We start from the raw sequence: 23,255 nt of genomic DNA, 5'->3' as shown, positions 1-23,255 counted from the left end.
AGTTTTCTTTAAAAAAAATCCACAACAAACACGAAACAATCTCTTCAGCTTTCCTCAGCTGGCCATCACTGCTCAATGCAAATGATAATTTTAAAAGTAACGTCTCTAGGTCAATGTGCTTAAAATCAGACCTCTTGTGGAAATTCTCAACTTCAGCTTTTCTTCTTTTTTTGGATGGTGACATTAATTTAGCTTTTTTCCCTTCTAGGAGTTTCATACTTGATATTCATGCATACCTTTAGCTTTTATGGATGTAATCTGATTGTTTCTAATAGGGAATAATGTAACTTCCAAGTTACATATCACCAGTGTTACACAAATATGATGCTTTTACCTACATCATTCCATCCAAATTCATGTTAAAATCCAAAAAACTATCTGGGACTTTTGAGGCTGCAGTGGTCATGGCTCTTTGTAGAGCAGATGCTCCATGCAATTACAAATAGGTGTACCTGCAGTGCTAGCAGTAACTGATGAACAACTACATGGATATGCCAGAACGTATTCGTTCTGTTTTGTTTTCAAGTGTTACTATCCAAATCTTCTTTGTTCTCATATGAAGCTGTGTTTTCTTATTCCACTTTGCATTACAACCCTAATTTGTAGACCAGAATTTTAAGTAGTATATACTAAGCCAAGATCTGTAGTCCCTGATGTCTTTAGGATGCATGGTTAAAGCTCTGCCTGAAGAGGTAGATTGTGAAGGACTTGGAGATATAAACAGAATTGGGGAACAGCCTGGGCTACATCAGATGTTAGAGGGGATTGAGAAAGCATCCAAGAAGGCCAGAGAAGGTTGAGTCTAAACATTGCATAGGAAAATTGAGATAAATCAGAAGAGGGAGGAAAGAGTATCAGATACAATAAGACCATTTAGCACTGGTGGCTACTCAAAACTTAGTTCAAAATCCAAATCCCAATATTTTCTGTCTGAGTGTGTAAGAACATTGCACTCACATTACTATGAATAATTCTCTAGCAGATGATGAGAAATACTTTTTTTCCCCAGAGAAAAATCATCTTTCTCTAGACAACTACAAATCAAAACAAGCTACCATGTAGTGCTCCGAACTTCTCATGGTTCCCACACTGGGCACCCAAATGTCTTAGAAACCTTATAGCACAAGGCTTTCCAGTGCTCCCAGTCCCTCATGGACTGTGGGAGGGAGGCAGGGAAGAGGAAGGTCTCTATAGCAATGGGGAGGATATACAGGTTTTCTCTCGGAGGCAAAGTCTCCCTCTGTCTCCTACCTTGTTGCACAAAGGATCCATACACAAACCACATGGAGTTGTAGAGGGTTGTGGAGGTCATGGATCCCATCTGAAGGCGCGGGGGGTTGAGCCAGTTCAAGAGGTAGACCAGTAGCCCTACTAACAGCACAGTGCCAGCTATGCATGCCCACAGTGAGAGGTCAAACGGTGCCAAGCAGGCAAACATGTCCACTGTCTTCTCCGCCTTTCGAAGCAGCACGCCCACTGAGTAGTCCATATAACGTGTTGTAAAGTCCACCACATTTTCCCTGTCGGGGGTGATGGTTAGGGCAGAGATCCCTATATCGGCTCTCTGAGGAAAGAGGGAGAGAGAACAACATGCATAAGTAGGAGCTACAGAAAAGATCTTTGTTCCTCTGTGCTTTATAGCAGCTAAACTTAGGGAGAAGCAGATGCCAAGGCCAACATCTTAAGCATTGTATGTGTGAACACAGAAATGTGACTAAAGCTTGAACAGAATAGCTGTACCACGTGCCTTAGTTTCTGTAAGAAAACCTCACTTGGTGGACTTGGGCACATTACCTCTCCAAGTTGTTATTTTCCAAGGAATCAAAATACTTCAAATACAGATAATAGCTGGAGGAAATATACTTCTGGTTATTTTTCTCAGCCTGGCTTACTGAAGCCATCATTGGGCAAAAGGCAGACCTTGTGCATAGCATTTCCAATCAGAGAAAATTAGCTGCCTGGCAGAGCCACATGATATCCAACATTTTGATGACATGATGATCACGACAAAGGGCCACTGCACTGGGGGCACTTGGAATTCTGAAAAACATAAATTTTGGCTGCAGAGTCTGAAGTGCAGAAAAGCAGATATTCCACACAGTTCCTTTACTATTAATTCCTCTATATCATTCTTTCTGCTAAGCAATTCCTCTCTATGCCAACCTGTCCTGCAGCTACCCCTTGGACTTGTTTTGTGCCATTTACATTTTTTTGTAATTTAAAGAACCCATTTCAGATGAGAAGAGGATGAATAACATTTCTTGATCTAATCATTGTATTTCACAGCATGTCTGGGTATTGGATCTCCAGAGGCACCAGGCACAACTACAGCAGGTGCTATTTTACTTTTCACAGGTACAATTAGAACTGCAGTGAAAACAAGAAAGGGCATTTAAAGTTGACACATTAACACCATTTAAAAAAGTCCAAATACTGAACAAAAATATTATAAATTCTAGATATTTTAATATGAAAGAGAGTACTTAAAATACTTTAAGCTGCTACTAGTTTGTAATCACTCTCTGTTCTGCCTAATGCAGCGTGTGGTCTTTTGGAAGGGGGTGAGGAGAGCTCAAAGGCTTGAAAGTGTGTCAAGTTTTATTAACTCTCTTGAATTTCTTCTTGCCCAAAGAAGGCCATAGAGATTACTAGCTATTTAGAAATGTGATGTGAAGTATTAAGTGGGAAGGTATGGCAGCTGAAACTGATCAGAATCAAATTTGCAAATCATCTGGGCTCTTTTAATATCACCTGCAAAACACTCTGCAGCCCATGGTACAAACATATTTTTAATCACAGTGCACTTAATACTTTGGTTTAAATTATGTTACTCTATATTAATTGTTCACTGACTTGAGAAAGTGGTGGAAGATAGCTGGAGGCCTGATGATTTGGACGAAAAAGTGTTTGAAAATATTGATTTGCTTAAAAGCCATAAATTATAGCTTCAGCTTTAATTTGTGAGTTAGATTCTCTACTGTCTTAAGTGAAGCTGTGTTGACGTGCACAGCTAAAAGCATGGCTTCATGAATTCACTTCATGTCCCTTCCTAGCAATTTTTTGTGAGTGATGACTTAACTGCCCTTTGCCCATGGGCAGCAGTAAACCCAGTCAGTAAGCCAAGTAAAAGTTTTTTCAGAATTGTCCATGGAAACATTCAGATCATCTAAGTCTCTATCCTCTGATTATAAAACTTCTGGTCAACGAGTGACTTGAGTGATTCACAGTATCTGCTAATGGTTAAGTCCTAGCTCCATCGAGCAAATTGCAAAGCAATCATCATTTGAACTGTTTTCTACAATTGTGAATATAAATATATTTTAAAAATAATTTAAAAATGTGAAAGTCCAATGCTCTATACCAATATTAGTCAAACAGGAAAATATGGTTATATTTAATGAATAGGGTTGTTTGGGGTTTTTTACCTGAATGTATATAAAAAAGTGAAATAGGAGTTCAGGGTTACAGGAGGACACATGAAAACAAGAAGTTCTAGACTTAGTCCCTGCTGTTTAACTTTAGCTGCGTTATTAATTATCAGCATGTTACTAAAATACTTCCCTACCACACTAGATTACCATGAGGTGCTAATTCAAGTTGTATTTGTAAGATATTTAAAGATTCTCCACTGAAAAGCAATATACTTAAGTAAAGATACTTTTACCAGATAATAATTACCGTAAGACTAAATGACTAATAGAATTTTTTGCTTTTTCCCCTCTTTTTAAAAAGATAAACATATTTCTCCATGAAATATGTTGAAGGGCATTGCATGAAAAAGCACAGTATGTCTTATTTGTGGAAATACTGCTTCTATTTTACATCTCTGGGGAGCAGACCCTCCAAATTCCCCAGCATTATGGTTCCACTCTGGTTATCAGCCAGGTATGACAGAGGAGCGACATTGTCCCAATGGAAATGTCGCATTTCCTTTGTCATACTGCAGCAGCAATTGTGATATAATTATGTCTTGTGATTAAAGAGTGGTAGTAAAGTAAAAAATAGAAAGGAGGGAGATAAGTCTTGACTTGTCAGTACTCCTGTGTTTAGCTGTTTACAAAAAAGTTACACTGAAATATGACAACTCATACTCTTAACTTACTAAATTGAATCATAAACATCAGTTTACCAGAAAACTGTATGTTTAACACAAAACCAAGCTTAAGCTTAACTTACTAGTTGATCTACCGATGGTGAGGATTCTTAATTACATACAGATTCTGTCGACTTGTATCAAAATTGGAAGATGAAAAAATTAAATGCTTGTCATTAACATGTCAAATTGGATCAGAGAAGACATCAGTTTGAATAAGTCAAGTTTCACTTAGTGCTTCTGAGATAGGAAGGCAAATGCATGCAATTATGTCAATATTTAGATGTAAAGCTGCCAATCTGCATTATAAACGTGTAAAACTGTCCACACACTAAGTTTTTGCAGTGCCAAAATCAACCAACAGTCTGCATCTTAGATGTCTGTTTAACACATTTCTGATGAATGAAACTGCGACTTCTGAAACTGACTGACTGAAAAAAGCAGCAGAGGGCATTATTTTTCTTTACGTGACCTGCTTAGAAATTTATATTCCTTAACAGCAGTTCTCCTGAGGTCATTGTAGAGCAACATTACCAGAACCAGAAAATCCAAAACAAATGACCAAATGGGTCTGACAGCATTGTTACTGGTGTCACAGAACCAGCTCTTCAGCAAAGCCTAGAAATCCCTGAAACGCCCCTATGCTATTGCTTAAGCAAGCACATCTTGTACACATAGAAAGCAATCTTATGATGATTCCTGTGGTTCATGATCAAGAACAAGGAAACTAAAGGAATCTACTTTAAATTGCTCCTGTGAGGCTTTTAATTTTATCCATTTTCAATGTCAGATTAAGTTTCAACAAATGCTGGAAGTAATAAACCACAGTCTCACATGTTATACAGTTATTAATATGGACATGCAAAAATTAATCAGAGAGACATTTTTGCTCAAGTTAACACATACACATCCAAATAATTCTCCTTTTACTCAGCTATTATTTTTTCCTTCTCACTTTGTCCTCCCTGTATGCTTTCTCCCTTCCTATGCTACTCCCCTTAGGAAGATGGATTAAAAAAAGAGCCTCATAAAAGGCTTCTACTTGGCTTGCAGTTTCTCTTAGAAATGTTTAGGCATGTATTTAGTTTTCCTTTTCTGATGGACCTGAGTGGAATCAGGCAGTTTTCCCTACACTATTTGCTTCCTGATGGCTCCTCACTGAAAAAAAATCCTAGCAATCAAGGTAGCATGGTGAAATGTGGGAAATAATGGTTGATGGATGTGAGTATCACCAGGAATTCCAGAGCCATGCTGGAAAGCCTGCTGTCCTCTCCCAGAAGTGGCATTAGCCAGTTCTCTTGCCTGTCACACAGGCTCATCCCTCTGGTAACGTGGACTTGAGGGCAACTAAAGTTGTGCTGTGGAAGGACACCGATAACTAATAGCAGAAGAAAGATTTGCAGTAAAGCGCTGCTCCCCTGACATGGTTTTAGCCTCTCCACAGAAAGCTGCTGTGCTCTCAACTAATCCTGTTTGTGAGCTGAAGCTCTGGGGGATGCACTGGAAGCCCCAATCATTTGACAGGTCAGGGGCAAGAGAACTACATGCTTCTCTCAAAGAGCATTTTTCCTCCATAGACCTTCTGGTTCAGGTGTTCAGAAAACAGAAAGCTTTCCATAGCATGGTTACATTCAGTTTACTTTGACAGGAGGTGGTGTATGGAGCAAGAATGTACCTAACATAGGTCTTGACAATCAAAGGAGGGGAGGCTTGAATCAATTTCCAAATTCAAATTAAAGACCAGTTGCTTTGATCTGCTGATTCCAGCTCCTATTTTAGCAGCCAACAGGGACTTTGTCTTCAAAGCTGGAACAGAGTGAACTTGGCATAATGTCACATCCATGAGGCCAGCTGTGGACCTAGGGCATGTACTTGGCACCGCAAGGCTTCTGCCCTGCACTGCAGCTCAAGCAGGGCTGCTGCAAACAAGAGCAGCCCGGGACTGCTCTCACTGATACCAGGACCTGCATCAGAGCCTGCTGCATGCTGAATCAGATTAACGCAAACAGCATGTATTGATCTTGAACACAGAAATTACGTGCTTGCTACAGCAACTGCCATTTCATATGGCACATCTTCTGTAGTGGCCACAGACATCCTTCTCAATGGGATGCACTCAAAAAGAGAAGGCAGCTATTTTCCATTACCCTTGAGTGGAACTTGTCTTTTACAGAAATACATCATTCCCAACTCATTTCTGGCTCAAGCACTAACAGGCAAAGAGCATTCCCTCTGTTTCTGGATTTCCTCCACATGTTGGCAAGACTATCATGTGAGACTTGTTGGGAAAACAAGGAAACACTCTGTTTTAAACAGGTTAGACCTTTAATTTGAAACTATTCTCTGCTCCTTTGCTTCCCCTCACAAAGTTGCCAAGCAGATAGATATTTGAGTTCTGGGAGCAGAACTCAGTTCACAGTAAATAAGAAAGCAGACTTTCAAGAACAGCTTGCACTTGGTAAGGGGTAGATATACACTGGCTGCTCGCCCAGAGGTTCTCTTTGGCCTTAAGAGGGACAGAGAGGGGGAAAGAAGGACACAGTGAACCTTTACTGTTAATTATATAAGGGTCAAGGGAGATAAAAAATTATACATTGCAATAGTATTGGGAAAACAAGTTTTTTGAATTCCAAATGCAGTTCCACTAACCCTTCATACTTTTGTAACTGTACAGAAAGATTTCATATCCATTAAGGCTCATTTACAGCAAAATTGCAGCAGACTGGTAAATCTGTTCCGCTCATGACATCTACCTACAGATCTAGGTGGTTACTATCTTAAGCATGTTATTAGAATTATATGAGTCCCTGCCTACTAAGGGGACAAGAATGCCATACATCTTTTTCAGTGAACCATTTGATTTCAGTTGTTATGAGTTCTGCCTTATGAATCACTCATTTCAAACAAATAAAAAATGTTCCAGGCCCACTTCCATCTCCAAAGCCATCTAGGACTAAGACCCCGCCAACTCGTGTTACACAGCGGCCTACTGAGTCCTTTGCTGAGTACTGTAGAGAGTAGGGCATACAATAACATCAGATTTAAGGAGCAGAAAAAATGGTAGAAATAAATCAATAGGCCATTGTGGTGTTACCTCTCATTATTAGATGAGGGATTTTTAGTTGTTAGAGTTTGGAAGATGGAGGAGAATACACTTTTCTAAGTGGCTCCAGCTTACCATCTATGATCACAGTGTTCCACCTTGCAGCTTTGTAAGGCCATACGGAGATGGGAAAGGAAGTTTATTACTACAGTCTAGATGTATGAACTGTGCCACAGGTATGGCATGTGTGGTTGTTTCCTATTCCAACAGGTTTCCTACTGCTCAGGAAGGCAGAATAGGTTAAACCTATCACTAATATTTTTCCCCACGGGGATAATTTTTTCATTTTTTGATTATTCCCCCCCCCCTTTATTGCAAGACTTGTTTTCCAGCATTTTGCTAACTTTTAGCTGAAGTATTTAATAATTAGGTCCTGTATCTGACTGCACTGCTCCTTATTCTTTGCTGTGATTACCAATTAAATTCCACCTGCAGATTTGGAAAAGCATTTCCATAAACAACCAGTAAGTTATTTACATGAATATCTGCTGCAGTTATTTAAGGAAAAACAACAAATGTAGGTCTCTAGCTGTAAAAGCTGCCTCTACGGGTTAACTAAAACCAAATAAAATATATATGTTCATGGCACAAATGAGACATCAGCAGAATAGAGTCTGCATAGCCCTTTCTCAGTGGGAGAAACTGCAAGCAGATAAGATGTGAAGAGTGGAAAAAAAAAGAAAAATATGGTACATTTATTTGGTTTAATTTATTTATGAAACAATATTGAACATTTAATGTAAAATTAAGTAGACTAAATGGTTTATTAATTACAGAATAGAGAATATACTACTCTTGATTCACACATCTACATAATGTAAGTGTTATTATATATCAATAAAACATTTTCTGTTGATTATATACTTCATGTATTCATCACACCAACATTTTTCTAAGTGGTATACATTATTTATGTAATGTATCACTAATTACTGCAACACCAATTTTTCCTCTTTCGAACAGCCTCTTCAACTCATTTTTGTCGGGTCTTGCCAAATTAATTAGGATGCTGTGCATCCCATTATTTGTCTGTATTCAGATTTGATACTCTTGTACTTTGGTTGGAAAAAAGAGATTGCCCTGCTTCTTAAATAGTTTTTTCTTTACCACTCCATGCACCTGGGCATACTATCAAATGCTGGTGACACACAATGAACAAAGTGCTATCAATGGCTCATTAAAAAAGGTTACTGGCTAATATAAACATAATATACCACGTATTATTTAGCTTTATCACATGACCTTATTTGGTAAGTTATTAATAACCTTACCTTAAATACCAGTTCTCCTATCAGGCCGTTCCACGACCCATCATCTTGAGGACTCCCATACTTGTGATCTGGTGCAACATAAATTTCGTATTTAAAGCCGAGGTAAGTAGCCAAGGCTTCCAACACGTCTATTGAGAAGCCCTGATACTTCTTTGGTTTTCCCAGAACATTTTCAGACACCATGACAAAAGGCTCTTCCTAAACAGAAAATAAAGGAGGCAACTGTTAGTAAAGCAATTACACACCACATTTGGGTGTTGTTTTTTTTAAAAGCAAAGGAGGAACTATTTAAATACTGTTTATACAAAACTTTCCTACAATGCATTGTTAGTGGTGCCTCTTGCATTCTGCAAAATGATAATTTGTTATGTATTTACTTCAACAGAGAAATTTGACTCTCTATTATGTATTTCAGAAGTAAATCTTCTGTTGTAATATTACAACTGAAATGCTTTTCAGTAATGCCTTCTGACCACACTTATGCTTGGTAGGGCAGACATATGTCTGTCTATACAGAGGATTCTACATTGCTCCAGTTTCCACTGGCTGGGCAGACACTCTATCTGACAAACAAAACTACTAATTCATGCTGTAAGGAATGAAAAACATGGCAAAATAAGACGTACCGCAGAAACATGCATTCCTCTTGTCCTTCTATTCTAATCTGAATCTGAATATAAGCTCGCTGATTTTAAATAGTTCTATCCAAAGAGCATTGATTTAATTAGTTTAGGGAAATCAATTATGGGACTTAAGTTTGTCTATAAGAATGATTGGTGAATATTCATCAAAAGTATGACCATAATAAAGGATACAAATAGACGCTGAAAGTTGGAATTGGTTGGTAAGATTTCCAAACAATATGCTTTGCTTTTCCTTATCCCCAAGATCTGTAATTGTTTTCTCTATTTTTTTAAAAATCATATTTCTAATAACATTTTCTGAAAGAAATAAATTTTTTGGCTAACTTTAATTTCTTTTTTCCCCTCTCTATTATTCTTCCCGTTGAGTATTTAATTTCTAGACATTCTCCTTCACACAAGCACAAAAAGAGATCATATTTCTGAGCACAAAAAATATATATTAGCCATAGATGAATCTCACTTATGTTTGTTCTTTATTTTCTCTGAGAACATCTGTCTCATCTACCTAAGTAGAGCAAAAGTATCAAATCCCCCCAAAAAGCATGAGGGCACTGTAACACTTACAGCGTTTTGTTTTGCCCTTTTTTTTTTTTTTTTTAAATATTCTGTATTTCTTCCTTTTAATTCTTTACATGGTGCTGTAATTTAGTATGAGTTTATCAGGAACTTCTATTCTGAGGCGCAAAAAGTTAGTTCTGGCTTGTCATGGCCATGACAAGTACATGAAACCACTTCCTGATCACTTCCTCCTACTCTGCATAACCCACAAGCACACAGAAGAAAACAGAATTGATTTTCTGTAGTATTTGTGACCCAAACTTTAATTGTAACTCCAGAGGCATTTTTGTTTGTGTTTAAATAATTTTTTTCTTTGTTATTCTACTACTCATCTCTGTCAATGACTTTGAAGCCAAAGTACTTTCCACAAATTTTTCACTAATACTTCACTAAATATTTTTAGTTTGTTAGTGTGTCACTCTATATGAACAGGTATCACTGAACTGCAGGCAAGATGTTCTCGGAATAAGAAAGCATCATTTGTAAATGCTTGAGTTAACATTCATGAGGATAGCCACATGCTGAGGATGCCACCAAAGAAGCAAGGATGCAACCAGACTGCACTGGCAGGATGTTCTTTTCTGACTGCAGGAAATCCAGAAAAAAAAACCCCAACCCCCCAAAACAAAACCCCAAACCAACCAACCAACCAAACAAAAAAACCCACATAAAAAGAAAGAAGGGTTTACTGTCTCAAGTTATTATTTCTCACTTGTCAGATAGAATTTCTTTCTTCCAAATTATCCAAGATCAGCCAAATGGAATAAAAATGGAGGACAGCAAGTGCAAGTGAATTTTTAAAGTAGTTTTCCAGTTCCTGGGTCCAAGAACATTGAAGGAATTGAGACTAAGTTGATGAAAGCCTCTCCTAAATGAAAACACAGAGTGAATTCAGCTTTGCTGATCACTTGGATGAGAGATTCCCTACATACAGACTCAAAACTACTGGAAAAAAATGTTTCCACAAGAAAATAAATATTGCAATTTACCGATCTAAGCACACTATGCACAAAATTCTAAAGATCTATGTATACAAAGGGTGTTTTAGAAGTTGATAATTTTCATATTAGAAAGGATTTATTCTTATCACTTCTAGGTTATTAGAAAATAGTTTCTCATAAACTGAATTTTATTCTGTTAGTTAAAAAGCAATTACTAATTGTACTGATTTAAAACACTGTTTAAAATGCAGTTTGTCACAACTAATTTCAGTCTTTTATTAAGCTGTGTAATATTGTTTGCTGTTGAGAGATTTACCAAAAAAACCAATGACCAGTGTGCTATATATTTAATGAAATATAAATAGTCAAACAGCTTTATGCAAAGCAACTAACACTTCCCAATTTCTGTTGAAGCCTGGAGCAGCAAAATATTTAATTCTATTCCAAACAAAACAAATCTATTGCTATGGGTTTTTTTGTAATTGTTTACATTTCTCATAAGGCATTGAAAGAAGACAAAGGTATTTATCTTGACACTCCCCCCCCCAAAAAAAAATGCTGCAGGCTGAAACTTTGCCAGTTGCCCTTTTGTACACTGAGAGGGTGTTATGGGAGCCCCTATGGAAAGACATATACATCGCTACAGTACTGATGCTAAAATGATTGTCTCTATCTTTGAGAAAGCAGATCTTGTAGAAAGAAAATACATGAAAGAAAACCAGCCAATACATTTCTCACCTACTGAACAGAAAAATGCTGAGAAAAAACAAATAAGCTTGTAGAAAGTAGGTGTCAAAACCCGACAAGCTAACTGATGAGTTTGGAGGTGGTAAAATACACCTGGATGATGAAGCTTCCATTCGACCCCAATAAATTCAAGAAAATCCTGATACACTTTCTCTCCAAAGCAAGTGGTAATTCAGACTATATAAGCAGGTCTTTCTCAGAGAAGCTCTAGAATTGCCATCTTTGGAGATACTCAAAACTCACCTGGACACAGTCCTGAACAACCTGCTCTAACATTAACCCTGCTTCACACAGATGCCATCCAAGGGTCCCTTCAAACCTAAATTGTGCTAGGATACAGTGAAGTGATCCAAGGAAGGCCACTGTTCCTGCTTCTCCTTTTCTTCCATTTTTGGAGACACCTCTCTAGGGGACTGATGCGCCTCTGTGGGGCAAGAGCGGACTTCACAGCCTGTAAAGTCAGGGAAGTCTGGAAAAGCAAAGAAGTCACAACACGCATGACCGAGGAGGAAAAAAAAAGGAAATTAATGGATTGCTCCCCCTTAATGTCTTGGTTTTGCAAGATGGATAATCTGCCTCACTGGACCCTATAGCCATCAGGTAGGGGATGGCTTTGCATCCAACCTCAATGGAGATCCGTTAAGAGAGGAGCTACTTTCCTTCTACTTTACCCCCAGTGTGCCTCCTTGTCAACTGAATGCAGCACTACTAAGCCTGTGATAAGGGCTCCTTCTCAAAATAGCTCCACAGTTATCGCTGTCTGGTTTCTTCTTGGGATCCAAGCTGTGCTGCCCTGATACAGAGGAGGATGGGTTTAAGATTCGATGTGGATCAAAGGATTTTACACAGTGCTGTGGGTTAACCCTGGTAGATAGCTAAGCACCACACAGCCAATACTACCTGCAGCAAAATGAAAGTCAGCAGCAAACAGGTAAAGTTTATATTGGGTGAAGCTGTGCATATTGCTTTTTACAGCTGTAAGAAGGCAAAGTCTGGTTCCAGATATGATTACCCCCTGAGCAAGAGAAGCTGCAAAATGCTAGCACACTAGCACATCTTAGGAAGGCTAAAGGCAGACTCAAGATTAAGGCAACATGGCATAAAAAAAGGAAATTTTTGAAAAAGATGACGTGATAGTACAAGTATGTTGGAGAAGCAGCTCACAAAAACACTTGTCTCCATTCATTTACCTATTATCACTAGGTTTCTAAAAGTTGTTAAGGAAGAAGCTACACCTTAAGACTGACATAGGTTAACAGCATGCTACATATTAAGACTGGCAGAAATTAACATCTTCCTCCCACCAGAGCAACTAGCTACCTTCTTATGCAATAGCTCTGCTGATTCTTGGTTCCTTCATTAAAGTAATTCTACTACTCAGCCATCACAAATCTACTCAATTTTTGTCAGATGAGTTGATCTAATTGCCAGATAAATGCCAGCCAGGACAAGCACTGGAGTAAGACTGTAGAAGGAGAAGGGAGGGAAGTACCAAGAATGTGCCCTTTATGGTACCGGGGAATGGTTAAGCATCTCGGACTATCTTACCCAAACCTATTTTCAGATGTTCAACACAATATTATTTGAGCACATTTCACAAATTAAGGTTTCTCACTGAAATGGTTGAGTAAGAAGACTTACCATCACCACTTTCCACATGCAGAACTGAAATGCACAGATTTCATGAGTTGTACAGCTGAGAAGTGAATCCAAGTGTGTTGGGTCAGGGACAAATGCCTTAACCACAGACTGTTTTCCCTCTATCTTATTTTAATGCTTTAAAACATTTGTACTTACATAAGTATCTGTATTCTGGCAAATCATGAGTGTAAGAGCAGGAAAACCAATAGTAGAAAGCAAGCATTAGATGAGAACAATGGACAGTGCGGTCCAAAAATGAGATGTCTAGACCCAGGGAGAGAAGAGTCTTACTCTTGAAAGGACTGCTTGCTGGTGTAAAACTGCAAGTGGACAACAGCGACTGTAACAGCCCTAGTCCAGGGAGAACTGAGCAGGGCAATATAAGCACAAAAAGGAATGTGACACATCCGAAACCCAGCCCCCAACCCCTGCCCTGAATTTTACACAGTGGGAAGTAGGGGGTAGAGAATTTATTTTGTTTTATTTTAAACATATCAGTGGAAATCAGAAGTTGATAGTACAGAGCATGGAGCAGTCTAGATTCAAGATTAGTAGAAAGAAATGCTGCACTTTATTGCTTTTTTCAACAAGATAAATGGCGATCAGTTTTGCCTATTCAGGACTTAGGTTCTGGTGCACATAAAAATGAAGTAACAGAAGGTTTTATAAGTGCTTCAAGAGTCTACAATTAAAAGTACAAACTATGGTTTTTATTTACTCTGGTGAAATTCTTAGGCACGTGCAATAATTTTGATGTAACAGTTGGACTGAAGTAATATTTTTATATCCTTTACTAGACCACTTAATAAAATTAAAAAGAAGAAAGAAGAGAAAAGCTTTTGGGCAGAGAAGACCTTCACATTTGAAAAGAGAAGGAGCAATACTCGAGCTAAATAGCAGAAAAGAACAATTATTCTGAGTTTAACTTGGTTATGTTAATTAATTAGTCAATCAAAGAGAAACATTGGTTTGTAACTGTGCTACAGGGGTGGATGATAAAGTCAAGCAATAAATTCAAGCCTTAGAGGAGGCAGGGAGGGAGAGCAAGAGAATGATTGCTTGTGAAGTGTTCAGGGACAATTTACATGTAGGGAGAAAGTACATCGCTAAACCCCGAGACTCTATTTGGGGTGATTTTTACCAGCCAGTACAATAGTGACTTTAAATTCCAAGCTTTGATAGTCATCTTCTAGCTCTTCAATGAAAATCAGGTTTTGGAGGTTCTGGTATTTATGTATAGATTCTCTCTTTTTGGACAAATTACAGAAAAGTCTCTTGAAAGAACAGAAAAAGCACCATTCAAATCTTCAACACAGCACTCTAAATAAGGGGAAGAAAAAGTTGCATTTGGTGGCCTATTTACAATGAAGTGGTGGTCTCAGTGCAGCTGTTAATGACTTTACATGCACACCACATCATCAGGAGATCACTGAATGGGCAACGAGGCAGATTTTCTTTGTAATTACAAGGGTGGATTCTGTGGCTTTAAGCTGAGAATTATTTCAGGATAGAAACTATATGGAGCCATGATACACTGCTCTGCTGCGCTCATTTATGAGAGTCTTATGCTTGCTCTAAAGATAAAAAATGCTAAAAAAAATTGCTAAGACATACTTTATAAACAGAAAACCAAAAGCAAACCAGAATGTTAGGGTTTATTCTCCTGCTCAGCTGAATCCTCTTTTCCCCTTAGCATGGGCAGAGAAACTTCCTAGCCAGGAGGCTATACAGAAATTATTAAGTAAACAAAAAGTTATTGGCTTCTGAGATCAGAGAAACTGATCACTGCTGAGATTTACAACACATATTGGGGCTCGACTCTAAAACTACAGATGGATGGCCTTATGTGCTTCTATTACGTTTGGAAGAGAGTTTTGAAATTAGGTAATTATATGGGTGGTTAGAATTCATAAAGCGTATGAAAATGACCTCTGCGTCTACTCATCAGAAATTTCTGAACACACTGGAATATAATACTTTAATATTGACACTCTGTATTCATTAAATGGGACTCTGTATTCATTAAATCTTCCTTTCTTCTCTACTGAAAGTAGAAAGAGGGAAAAACAGGAGCAAGATATGAAGCTCAGTTGTGGGCAAGACTGTCAACCTGTGCTCGGCGCTGACTTTAGAAACAGGGGACAGGCACATTCAATGCCCAAGCACAGCCTCGGCAATCACTTGAAGCAAATATTCACTGTGACACTTTAAAAATCCCATCACGTGCAAATGCTAAGAAACTGCTCCCCAAACTGAAATTCACTGTCATTGCTGGATCTCTCAACATCCTTCCAATGGCTGCGGGCTGACCAAGCACAGCCATTATAACTGACAAGAAGCACTAAGTCTCATAAACCATAACCAAAACATTTTCAAGCACAGGATGCTATTGTCTTGTTGTTAGGCATAAATATTTTTTTCTTGACTCATAAGATAATTAAACACCCAATTTTATATGTTAGTAATTTTGCATTTCTTTCCCCAAAAGATTTCAGTGAAATATGCAGTCCCAAATACTTAATTTCATCAAGTGCTTTATTGACCACCATTTGGCAGATTTTATTTGGCTAGGAACAGCACAGCAGCTTGTTATTTTTAATTGAACAGCAATGTACATTACTTTATGTTAGAATCAATGACCAAAATTTAATTGAAACATTTCATTCTTTCATTACAGAAATTCTCCCACTAGCAACGGTTATAAAAGTTGCTGCAAAACATAACACAATCCCCACCCCTTAATAACACTAAAACAAAGATGTAGGTTTCAAACCTACAGAATCTTGGATAATTAAGGTATTATACTCATTCAATATCCTATTATGCCAACGGGCTGTGTAACAGTATTGGCATTGAAAACCACTGTTCTTGGATCCTGTGCTTTTCAAATAGACTGATTAGAAAGTCAGTTGTACTAACAGAAAAGTCTCCTTACCTGCAGCGAGAAGCTAGTTCATGTCCCAGAAGCTGAATTCAATATTAAAGGAAGGGGATTTTACATTTGGCCTTTGTTTACCACTCTCCTTATGCATGTGCTTAGTCTCTCACTTTTTTTAATGACAGTTTTAATGTCATCTTCAACAAGACATGAGTTTGTGCTTTCAGTTACAGTACTTCAAACGATTTTTTTTTCACCTGAATGAACTGGTGGCTTCTGGATTTATTATGCTATTTAGTTTAGTGCTACTTAGAAGAAACAAACAAAAAAATGTTAGCGCCCCTCCCCAATACCTCCCATGGCCCTGCAATGGGACTAAGGCTTCTTTCAAAGCAATCTATGGCAATGGTCTATTAGGATGCAGCCAAGCTTTGTGTATTGATTTTAATTCACAATAACTTAATGCACCTAATAGCTCTTTCTGAACCATTATAGTTATATGATAGGAATATGGATTGAGATTGGAATCGACTGGAGTGTTTTAGAGTATGTCTAAACAGCGCAGTGTTAGCTTTAATGTAGCTAGCTCAGATACTGGAATTAACAAAAGTGTAGTATGGGTATATTAACCTGCTGGGAGCTGCATTATGCTTCTTCCAGCAGCCATGCAAGAGCTCCTATTCATCATGAATTCATATAATACTTCATGACATTGCACTGTCATGCAGTTCACCTCCTTTTCTATCTTGCATAGTATGGAAGGATAATTACAATCAGAGTAAAAACCTCTTTCTGTTTAAAAGCCAAATTTCCTGTGTGCTCTGTGAACTATATGAATCGCCCTAGAATGCAAATACGCCCACAGAGCAGATAGGTACGTGTGTGAGAAGATAAGAGCTAAGGAGCCTTGAGAGGTAGCCCTTGACATACAGATGAGTTAAGTTGGTCCTACCAGGTTTTGCATTGCACCTACTTTGCTGTCAAACTGTGGCCCCAGCCAGGTCCCAAAACATTTTAATTCCTTGATATTCACCTCATCTAGCATATAGCACCCGCTACTTTAGAAAAATGGATTGGAAATATTAATTGAAAACAAAAGGGGCTGGGTTTCCCAGCAGGCTCTGAGATTAAAGCTTGTAAAACAAACCACCACACTAGTCCAAATGGCTCCTGTCCCCATTTTCTGTTTAGTAAGTTAACCCTAAACAGGGCTGGCAACCCCCGGGAGAGAAGCAGGGCAGATGGATGAGGGCAGGAGGCACTTTAGGAACCTTATTTTCTTCCATCCCTGTTTATGGGTCATTGTTCTTAGTCACCAAGAAAGAAATGCACAAATTCCACTCCTCTCTGCTTTGTTACTTTAATACTGCCACTTTCTCTGCAATGATAAAACAAACTTTTTAGTAGGGCCTGTTGCGATAGGACAAGGGGTAATGACTTTAAACTAAAAGAGGGTAAATTCAGACCAGGTATAAGGAAGAAATTTTTTACAATGAGGGTGGTGAAACACTGGAACAGGTTGCCCAGAGAAGTGGTAGATGCCCCAGATGACCCTGGAAACATTCAAGGTGAGGTTGCACGGGGCTCTGAGCAACCTGACCTAGTTGGAGATGTCCCTGCTCATTGCAGGGCAGGTTGGACTAGATGACCTTTAAAGGTCCCTTCCAACCCAAACTATTCTATGATGCTATGACTCTAGTCTATATTAAGGATTCAATTTTTTTATTAAGCACCCAAGTATATTAAATACATTGATGTGCATGTAACGATGGCATGCTGTCTGCATATACAGAGAGGAGTAGTAGTGTTGAAATATGTCCAATATAATGGCAGAGATAAGGTTACAGAAGTCTGGAAGGGATTAGCATCCCAGCTGACTAGCAGTGTAGAAAGTTTGGGCTTAATTCAGTGTATGGCACGAACATGTATTCTGGAAGTTTGTGCCTGTGCAGTAAGCTAGGACCTGTTCAGTCAGTGCCAGAAGGCACCAGAGCTTAAGGAGCAACTTTTATATGCTAATAGCTCCTGAAGTGCTGAATGGGAGCACAAGCTAGAAAAATAGTAGGTGCTATTTGCTATGCAGGGTAAGTAAGGAGAAAAGGTGAAGAGGGAGAAAGACACGTATCAAGTCTTCTGAATGTTCGTAATAATTATAAGTGCCACATAATGCAATTATTACCAACTTTCAGCCTTGAAGTTTCTACCTGCTTGAGATCATAAGCTAAAAACTAGGGAACTTCACTGTGGAGCTAGTATTTCCCAGTACTGTCTCTTTGCTTTCTAACAATACCTGGCTCAGCTGAAGCCTAGATGTCTTCCCTGATTTTCAGAAATTAAAGTGTCTATGTGAAGAGCATGAGATAACATAATCAGGCTTAGAACTGCAATAAAAGCGCCTGTTTCTTACAGTTAAATTGTTTCTAACCAGTACCTTCAAAGATGAAATCTTTACTTAAGAAGAAGTATAAAATGCATTTTATAGAGTCTGGGAATAACAGCACTATTGAATTTCCTGCATACTCGATATTTAAAAATACCTAAATTACAAATAATTCTGACTAAAGTTTCTGAGCAGAGTTACAATACAAACTGCTCCTGCAAACCCCTCTCTTTAGTTTGTAATTCTCTATACATGTTACTATGTTCTTTTATTCCAGTAATACCAACCTATTTTCTTTTATTTGCCTAGAAATAGATACGGTTTGATGGAAATGCAAGCTAGAAAGAATCTCTAAAACCTTCTCTGCTTTCTCTGACTCAGGATAAAACTACCTAGACCAAGCAAAACAAACATGAACCTACTCTTCCTAGACAGACCTCTGACAAAGTAGAGTCCACAGCCTTCTTAGAACTGAATGACTAAGTACTCTTAGCATTAGAAAGTGTATTAGGAGCTCTGAGAGCTACACTTAAGTTGTGATGAGAAGTATTTGCTGTAACTATTAATAGTTTGCTTACTCTTAGAAACATTGAGAAAAACTTTTGATCAACCAAAGAGCAATTAAGTTCCATTTTTAATTTTAAAGATATGATAACTCTTTAGGAGACTAAAAAGCGATTCATATTGCCAGCATATATCCCAAGCCATTTAAAAAAATCCTCCTTATATTAGAAATAAGCAACTATTATTAAAACCTGTAAAAGTGAATAATTTTTTTTAATGTCAAAATTTCAGTTTCAATAAACGCTTGTCCACAATCATGCCCTGAAATCTGAATTCAAGTTTACAAATTGAAAAATCTGCCCCATGAAAAGTTATTCCAACACCAATTGACTTTTCCACAGGTGAAAGTCAGTCTTGTCACACATATCTCATACTGAATGACAGCTTTCAGTCAACAACCAGGAAAACTATGAAGAATAGTAAATAGCAAGCCTAATCCTGTCATGCATCATTGCTCCTGATGATTTCATTCATTTACCAATGAAATGAACACCTCTACCACTGTTGCTATAATTTACCACCATTTCACTGAACATTTTTCTTGATATGTTTGTCTATAAAAGATCCATTCTTTCCAACTTTCTTTCAAAGACAGACATAGGCAGCAAAAAGGAAGAGAAATCAAGACACAGGGATTTGTTGCTGTCTAGGAAATTTTGCATTCTTTACAACTAGCAATGGAATATTCTAAACCTTTGAGTATTTTTGTAATATTTTAACTACAGCACACATGGTATATACTAAATACATTACTGAGTTATAGTATATGGCGATTTTATGACAGACTCCAGATAGAATAAACTACATCACTCACAGCTTTTCTGCCATTCAAACTTAGGTGCATAAATAGCCATCAAAGAAGGATTTATCCCTTACAGATAAAAGAGTAAAATATGTTTGCTCAAAAGACAAATACTACAAGTGATGAAGACAGTCAAGTAATGTTTCTTAACCTTACCACTTCCTAGGATATTTCTGCTGCCACAGGAAATTCACTATGGTGCACTATAGTCCAACATGCTGATATTGTTGAAACACAGAGCAATATATAATTTAGTATAATATATGCCTTAAATAAAATTGTAGGCACTGATGCATAGAAGGTGTTGCCTGACAGAATGAAGAAGGATTCACAGAAGTGCACACCATTCAATTCTGGAGGTGGGAAAAGGGATCAGGACTACATGAGAAAAGTGAGCACCAAAAAAATGGGAGAAAATGAAAGAGGCATTATCTATGACACTATTCTGATTGTACACTATTATAAAATACTTATTCAGTATTTCCTGAGGTATCCCAAATGTAACCAACCTTGTTGCAGTTAATCTTTATTTTAGTCAGTCACTGATGTTTTTGTCCTGCCATTGTTTTTAACCTTTATCACTTCTGACTGTTTGCTCCTTTGTGTATTGCTTAAAATGTCTTACACCTTTGCTTTTTCCTCTCACTCTGAAACCTGCTCCAGCTTCTTGGAAAGGACTTTTTTTACTTTGTTTAAACCAGTGTTGGAAGTCAAATCCCAAAGATAGTCTCAGCTTTTAAAACCAGGACTTAGCTTCATATCTCACTTTTCATTTTTACTCTGAGTGGCAAGTTCCATAGAAAAAGGGACTGAAGATGCAGACCTCCTGCCAGCTCACGTCCCTGAAGATATTGTCTGCTTTCAGGATTGTTTCTGTCCTAATCTGGGCAACAAATGCTCATGCATTTAATGCCAACCATTGAGAATTAAACTAGTCCACATATGATAATATTTTCCCTGGTGTAAATGATGTGGGTTTTTTTTTTATTTTATTTTATTTTTTGCTATCCTTATCTACCCTTCTGCCAGCCCTCTTGCTACACCATGTCCCACGGTGCCCACCTGGAGCCAAGGGTCTACTCGCTGCCTCTGGTCTACCTAGCTCTGTGCAAATGACCTAGGTAATAACTCTCAAGAAATAGTGCACAGGGATGTATGGCAAAGCATAATTCAGTATCGTTTGCTATTATTTTTCTTTCCTTCACCCTGCCTGCATTTTCAGAACCATCCAGATATGAAAATACATGCCTCCTGTTTGGGACCTGTATCGAATTTTCATGTAAAGTCACAAATATATTTTGCGCCATTAGGAAGTTTTACCTTATGCACTTTCAGAAAAGGCTCTGTGCTTTTCAATCAAGGCATTAATTCTTTAAAATGGGGAATTTAAAACTTTTTCCTTTTTCAAACAACAGAGGCTTTTTTAGAAACATGATTTTGCGAATACCTGCTGGCCTGTTCATTGTCAAACAGGCCAAATCTCATTCCATTTCTGATGGCTTAATATTCATATGAATAATTCATTAATTGCCACTGCTACTAACATGATATTATGAGAATATCTGCTGTATTCTAGGTCCCTTTCAATAAAGCTGAGGAGCTGAAAAAGAGGAGGATAAACTGAAATAGCCAAAATGGATATCTAGCTAAATTCGTTCTTGGACAATTGTTCATTCAAGACACTCTGAATTTGTTTGGAGTTATTATGCTGCCCTTTGATTGGGCTACATTTCAGAAACTCAGAATGCATTTCAGAAATTCACCAGCAAGTCACTTGAACTTAGAAGTAACTTGTCAAACACACAGTTTAAACTTTGGCTGCACGTGGGGAAGCAGTTCAAGACAGAGACATCTGATATTTAAGTAAGACAACACAAACCTTTTCTAGAAGGGTAGAAGGTGTGGTATTAATCTGAGTCAGTTAAAACATTGAATCACATGTACACAGGCATGACTATAGTTCCCCTCAGAATAAAACACAAAGAATTATTTCTTATTCCTCTTCATGCAAAGGAGAGAATTCCCATTAACTTCAGAGGAGCCAGGATTCACTGCCAAATGAAACCAGAGATTTCCAATTGGGGGACATACTGTATTCTGTCATATTCACAAAGAGATTTTGGGTTGGATCTGCAGATACATAGCCCAGAATTATTAAATTAATCTAGGGAAAGGAATTAGTAGATGGTTGCAGATGATGGGAATTGTTCAGCACTCACTCTTTGAAGGACTGCTTTGGGAAAATTAGTTGCAATAATTTATCATTTTCAGACTGCAGAATGTTTCATTTCATAATAAGTATAATGCAGTATAACCCAGTTGTTGCAATTTGCTGTCCTCTCAAATTCTACTACAATTTTTAGAATGAGTAATTTTCAACCTGAAGGCATAACAAAATGAAATTGGAAGAGGAGAAGGGTTGCTATCTAGAAAGCCATGACAGATTCGAAGTGTTAACAGAACAAATTAACAAATTAATGTTAACTTCTTAAACCTCAGTGAAAAAGAAACCTATTCATATTCAAAGGTATTATTATTTAAACATAAGCTTTCTTGTTTCCCAGGTCAAGACCATACTGTTAGAAACTGGCAGAATTAATAATAAAAACTAATCATTCATAGTCAATAATAGATTCTTTATTTTTAACAGAAAAGTATTGACTTAACTGAAGAACTTGGAGAAAGATGGAAAAGTATGATAAAGTTCGTTGCTAAAATACAGCTGATGGGTGAAATCCCTCTTGCACTCGCATCAAAGGCAAGAATTGCACATTTTCATCACACAGGTTAAATATGTCTCCTGTTTTGTCCTCTCCAGCAGATATAGAACCAGATGAACACTGCACTTCCACATATTACTATGGCCTTGATTTACCTGAAAGAGTTCTGTTGATTTGTCCAAACTATAACTTGAAATTTTTATTCTATTTCACAGAATTAATGGCCTTAACAATAAATTTCCTTCACTAATAGCTGTAAAATGAATAGGGCTTAATGAAATTCTAATCAGCGTCTTTGTTGATGTAGTTTTTCTAAATTGAATAACAACAGAGGGACTAAAAGTCTAATTTTAAAATGAGAGAAAACAAGTATTAATACTTTTTTTTATAGCTTTGCTTAATTTCCAGTGTGATGGCATCCCAGCTAAGAATCCACTCAAATTCAAATATTATACCTATTTATTCATTCTATTCCAGTAAAAATAACATAATTGTGCCTTTATAATAAGATATGTGAATAAAGATGGAAACCAAGCTATAAATAGCAACAAGGAAAGGCCCTATAAGTTTATCCTATAGCAACATATATGTTTCACGTAATGATATACTTATGACAGCTGTTTAGAATCCAGCATACCCTCATGAAAAACCCTTACTTATGCATAGTAAGAGCAGTAAGAGAAACTGCTAGAGAGTAAGCACCTTAAATAATGCTCTGGCACCCACAGGGGTGGCAGCAACGTCCATGGATATCCAAAGATTAGAAGAGGTTAGAAATAAGTAGCACTTTGCAATTCTGGCATCTCCACTGTCCAACTTCTCTTCAGGCTTTCGGTTAGTAGCTTGATGTTCTGTCAGTGTCTGCCTGCCTCTCTCAGCGCCATGAGAGTTTGTGGATAAGAGAGAAATAGTA

General features: G+C 37.7%; 1 protein-coding gene across 2 annotated transcripts in view; it reads right to left on the bottom strand.

Moving 5' to 3' along the window:
- The window catches only part of GRID2 (glutamate receptor, ionotropic, delta 2), a 734,176-nt gene that overhangs the window by 128,785 nt on the left and 582,136 nt on the right, over positions 1–23,255 (bottom strand). For both annotated transcript variants that reach the window (XM_010586162.1, XM_010586163.1), the window contains 2 exons: positions 8,468–8,665; positions 1,252–1,564 (listed from right to left, as the gene is read on the bottom strand). In XM_010586162.1, the coding sequence (XP_010584464.1) occupies positions 1,252–1,564; positions 8,468–8,665 (511 nt within the window). The remainder of the gene's footprint in view (positions 1–1,251; positions 1,565–8,467; positions 8,666–23,255) is intronic.

Source organism: Haliaeetus leucocephalus, unplaced genomic scaffold, assembly GCF_000737465.1.
Source record: "Haliaeetus leucocephalus isolate CR32 unplaced genomic scaffold, Haliaeetus_leucocephalus-4.0 Scaffold140, whole genome shotgun sequence".
NCBI classification, from domain to species: domain Eukaryota; kingdom Metazoa; phylum Chordata; class Aves; order Accipitriformes; family Accipitridae; genus Haliaeetus; species Haliaeetus leucocephalus.
This window is presented reverse-complemented; position numbering and strand designations above follow the sequence as displayed.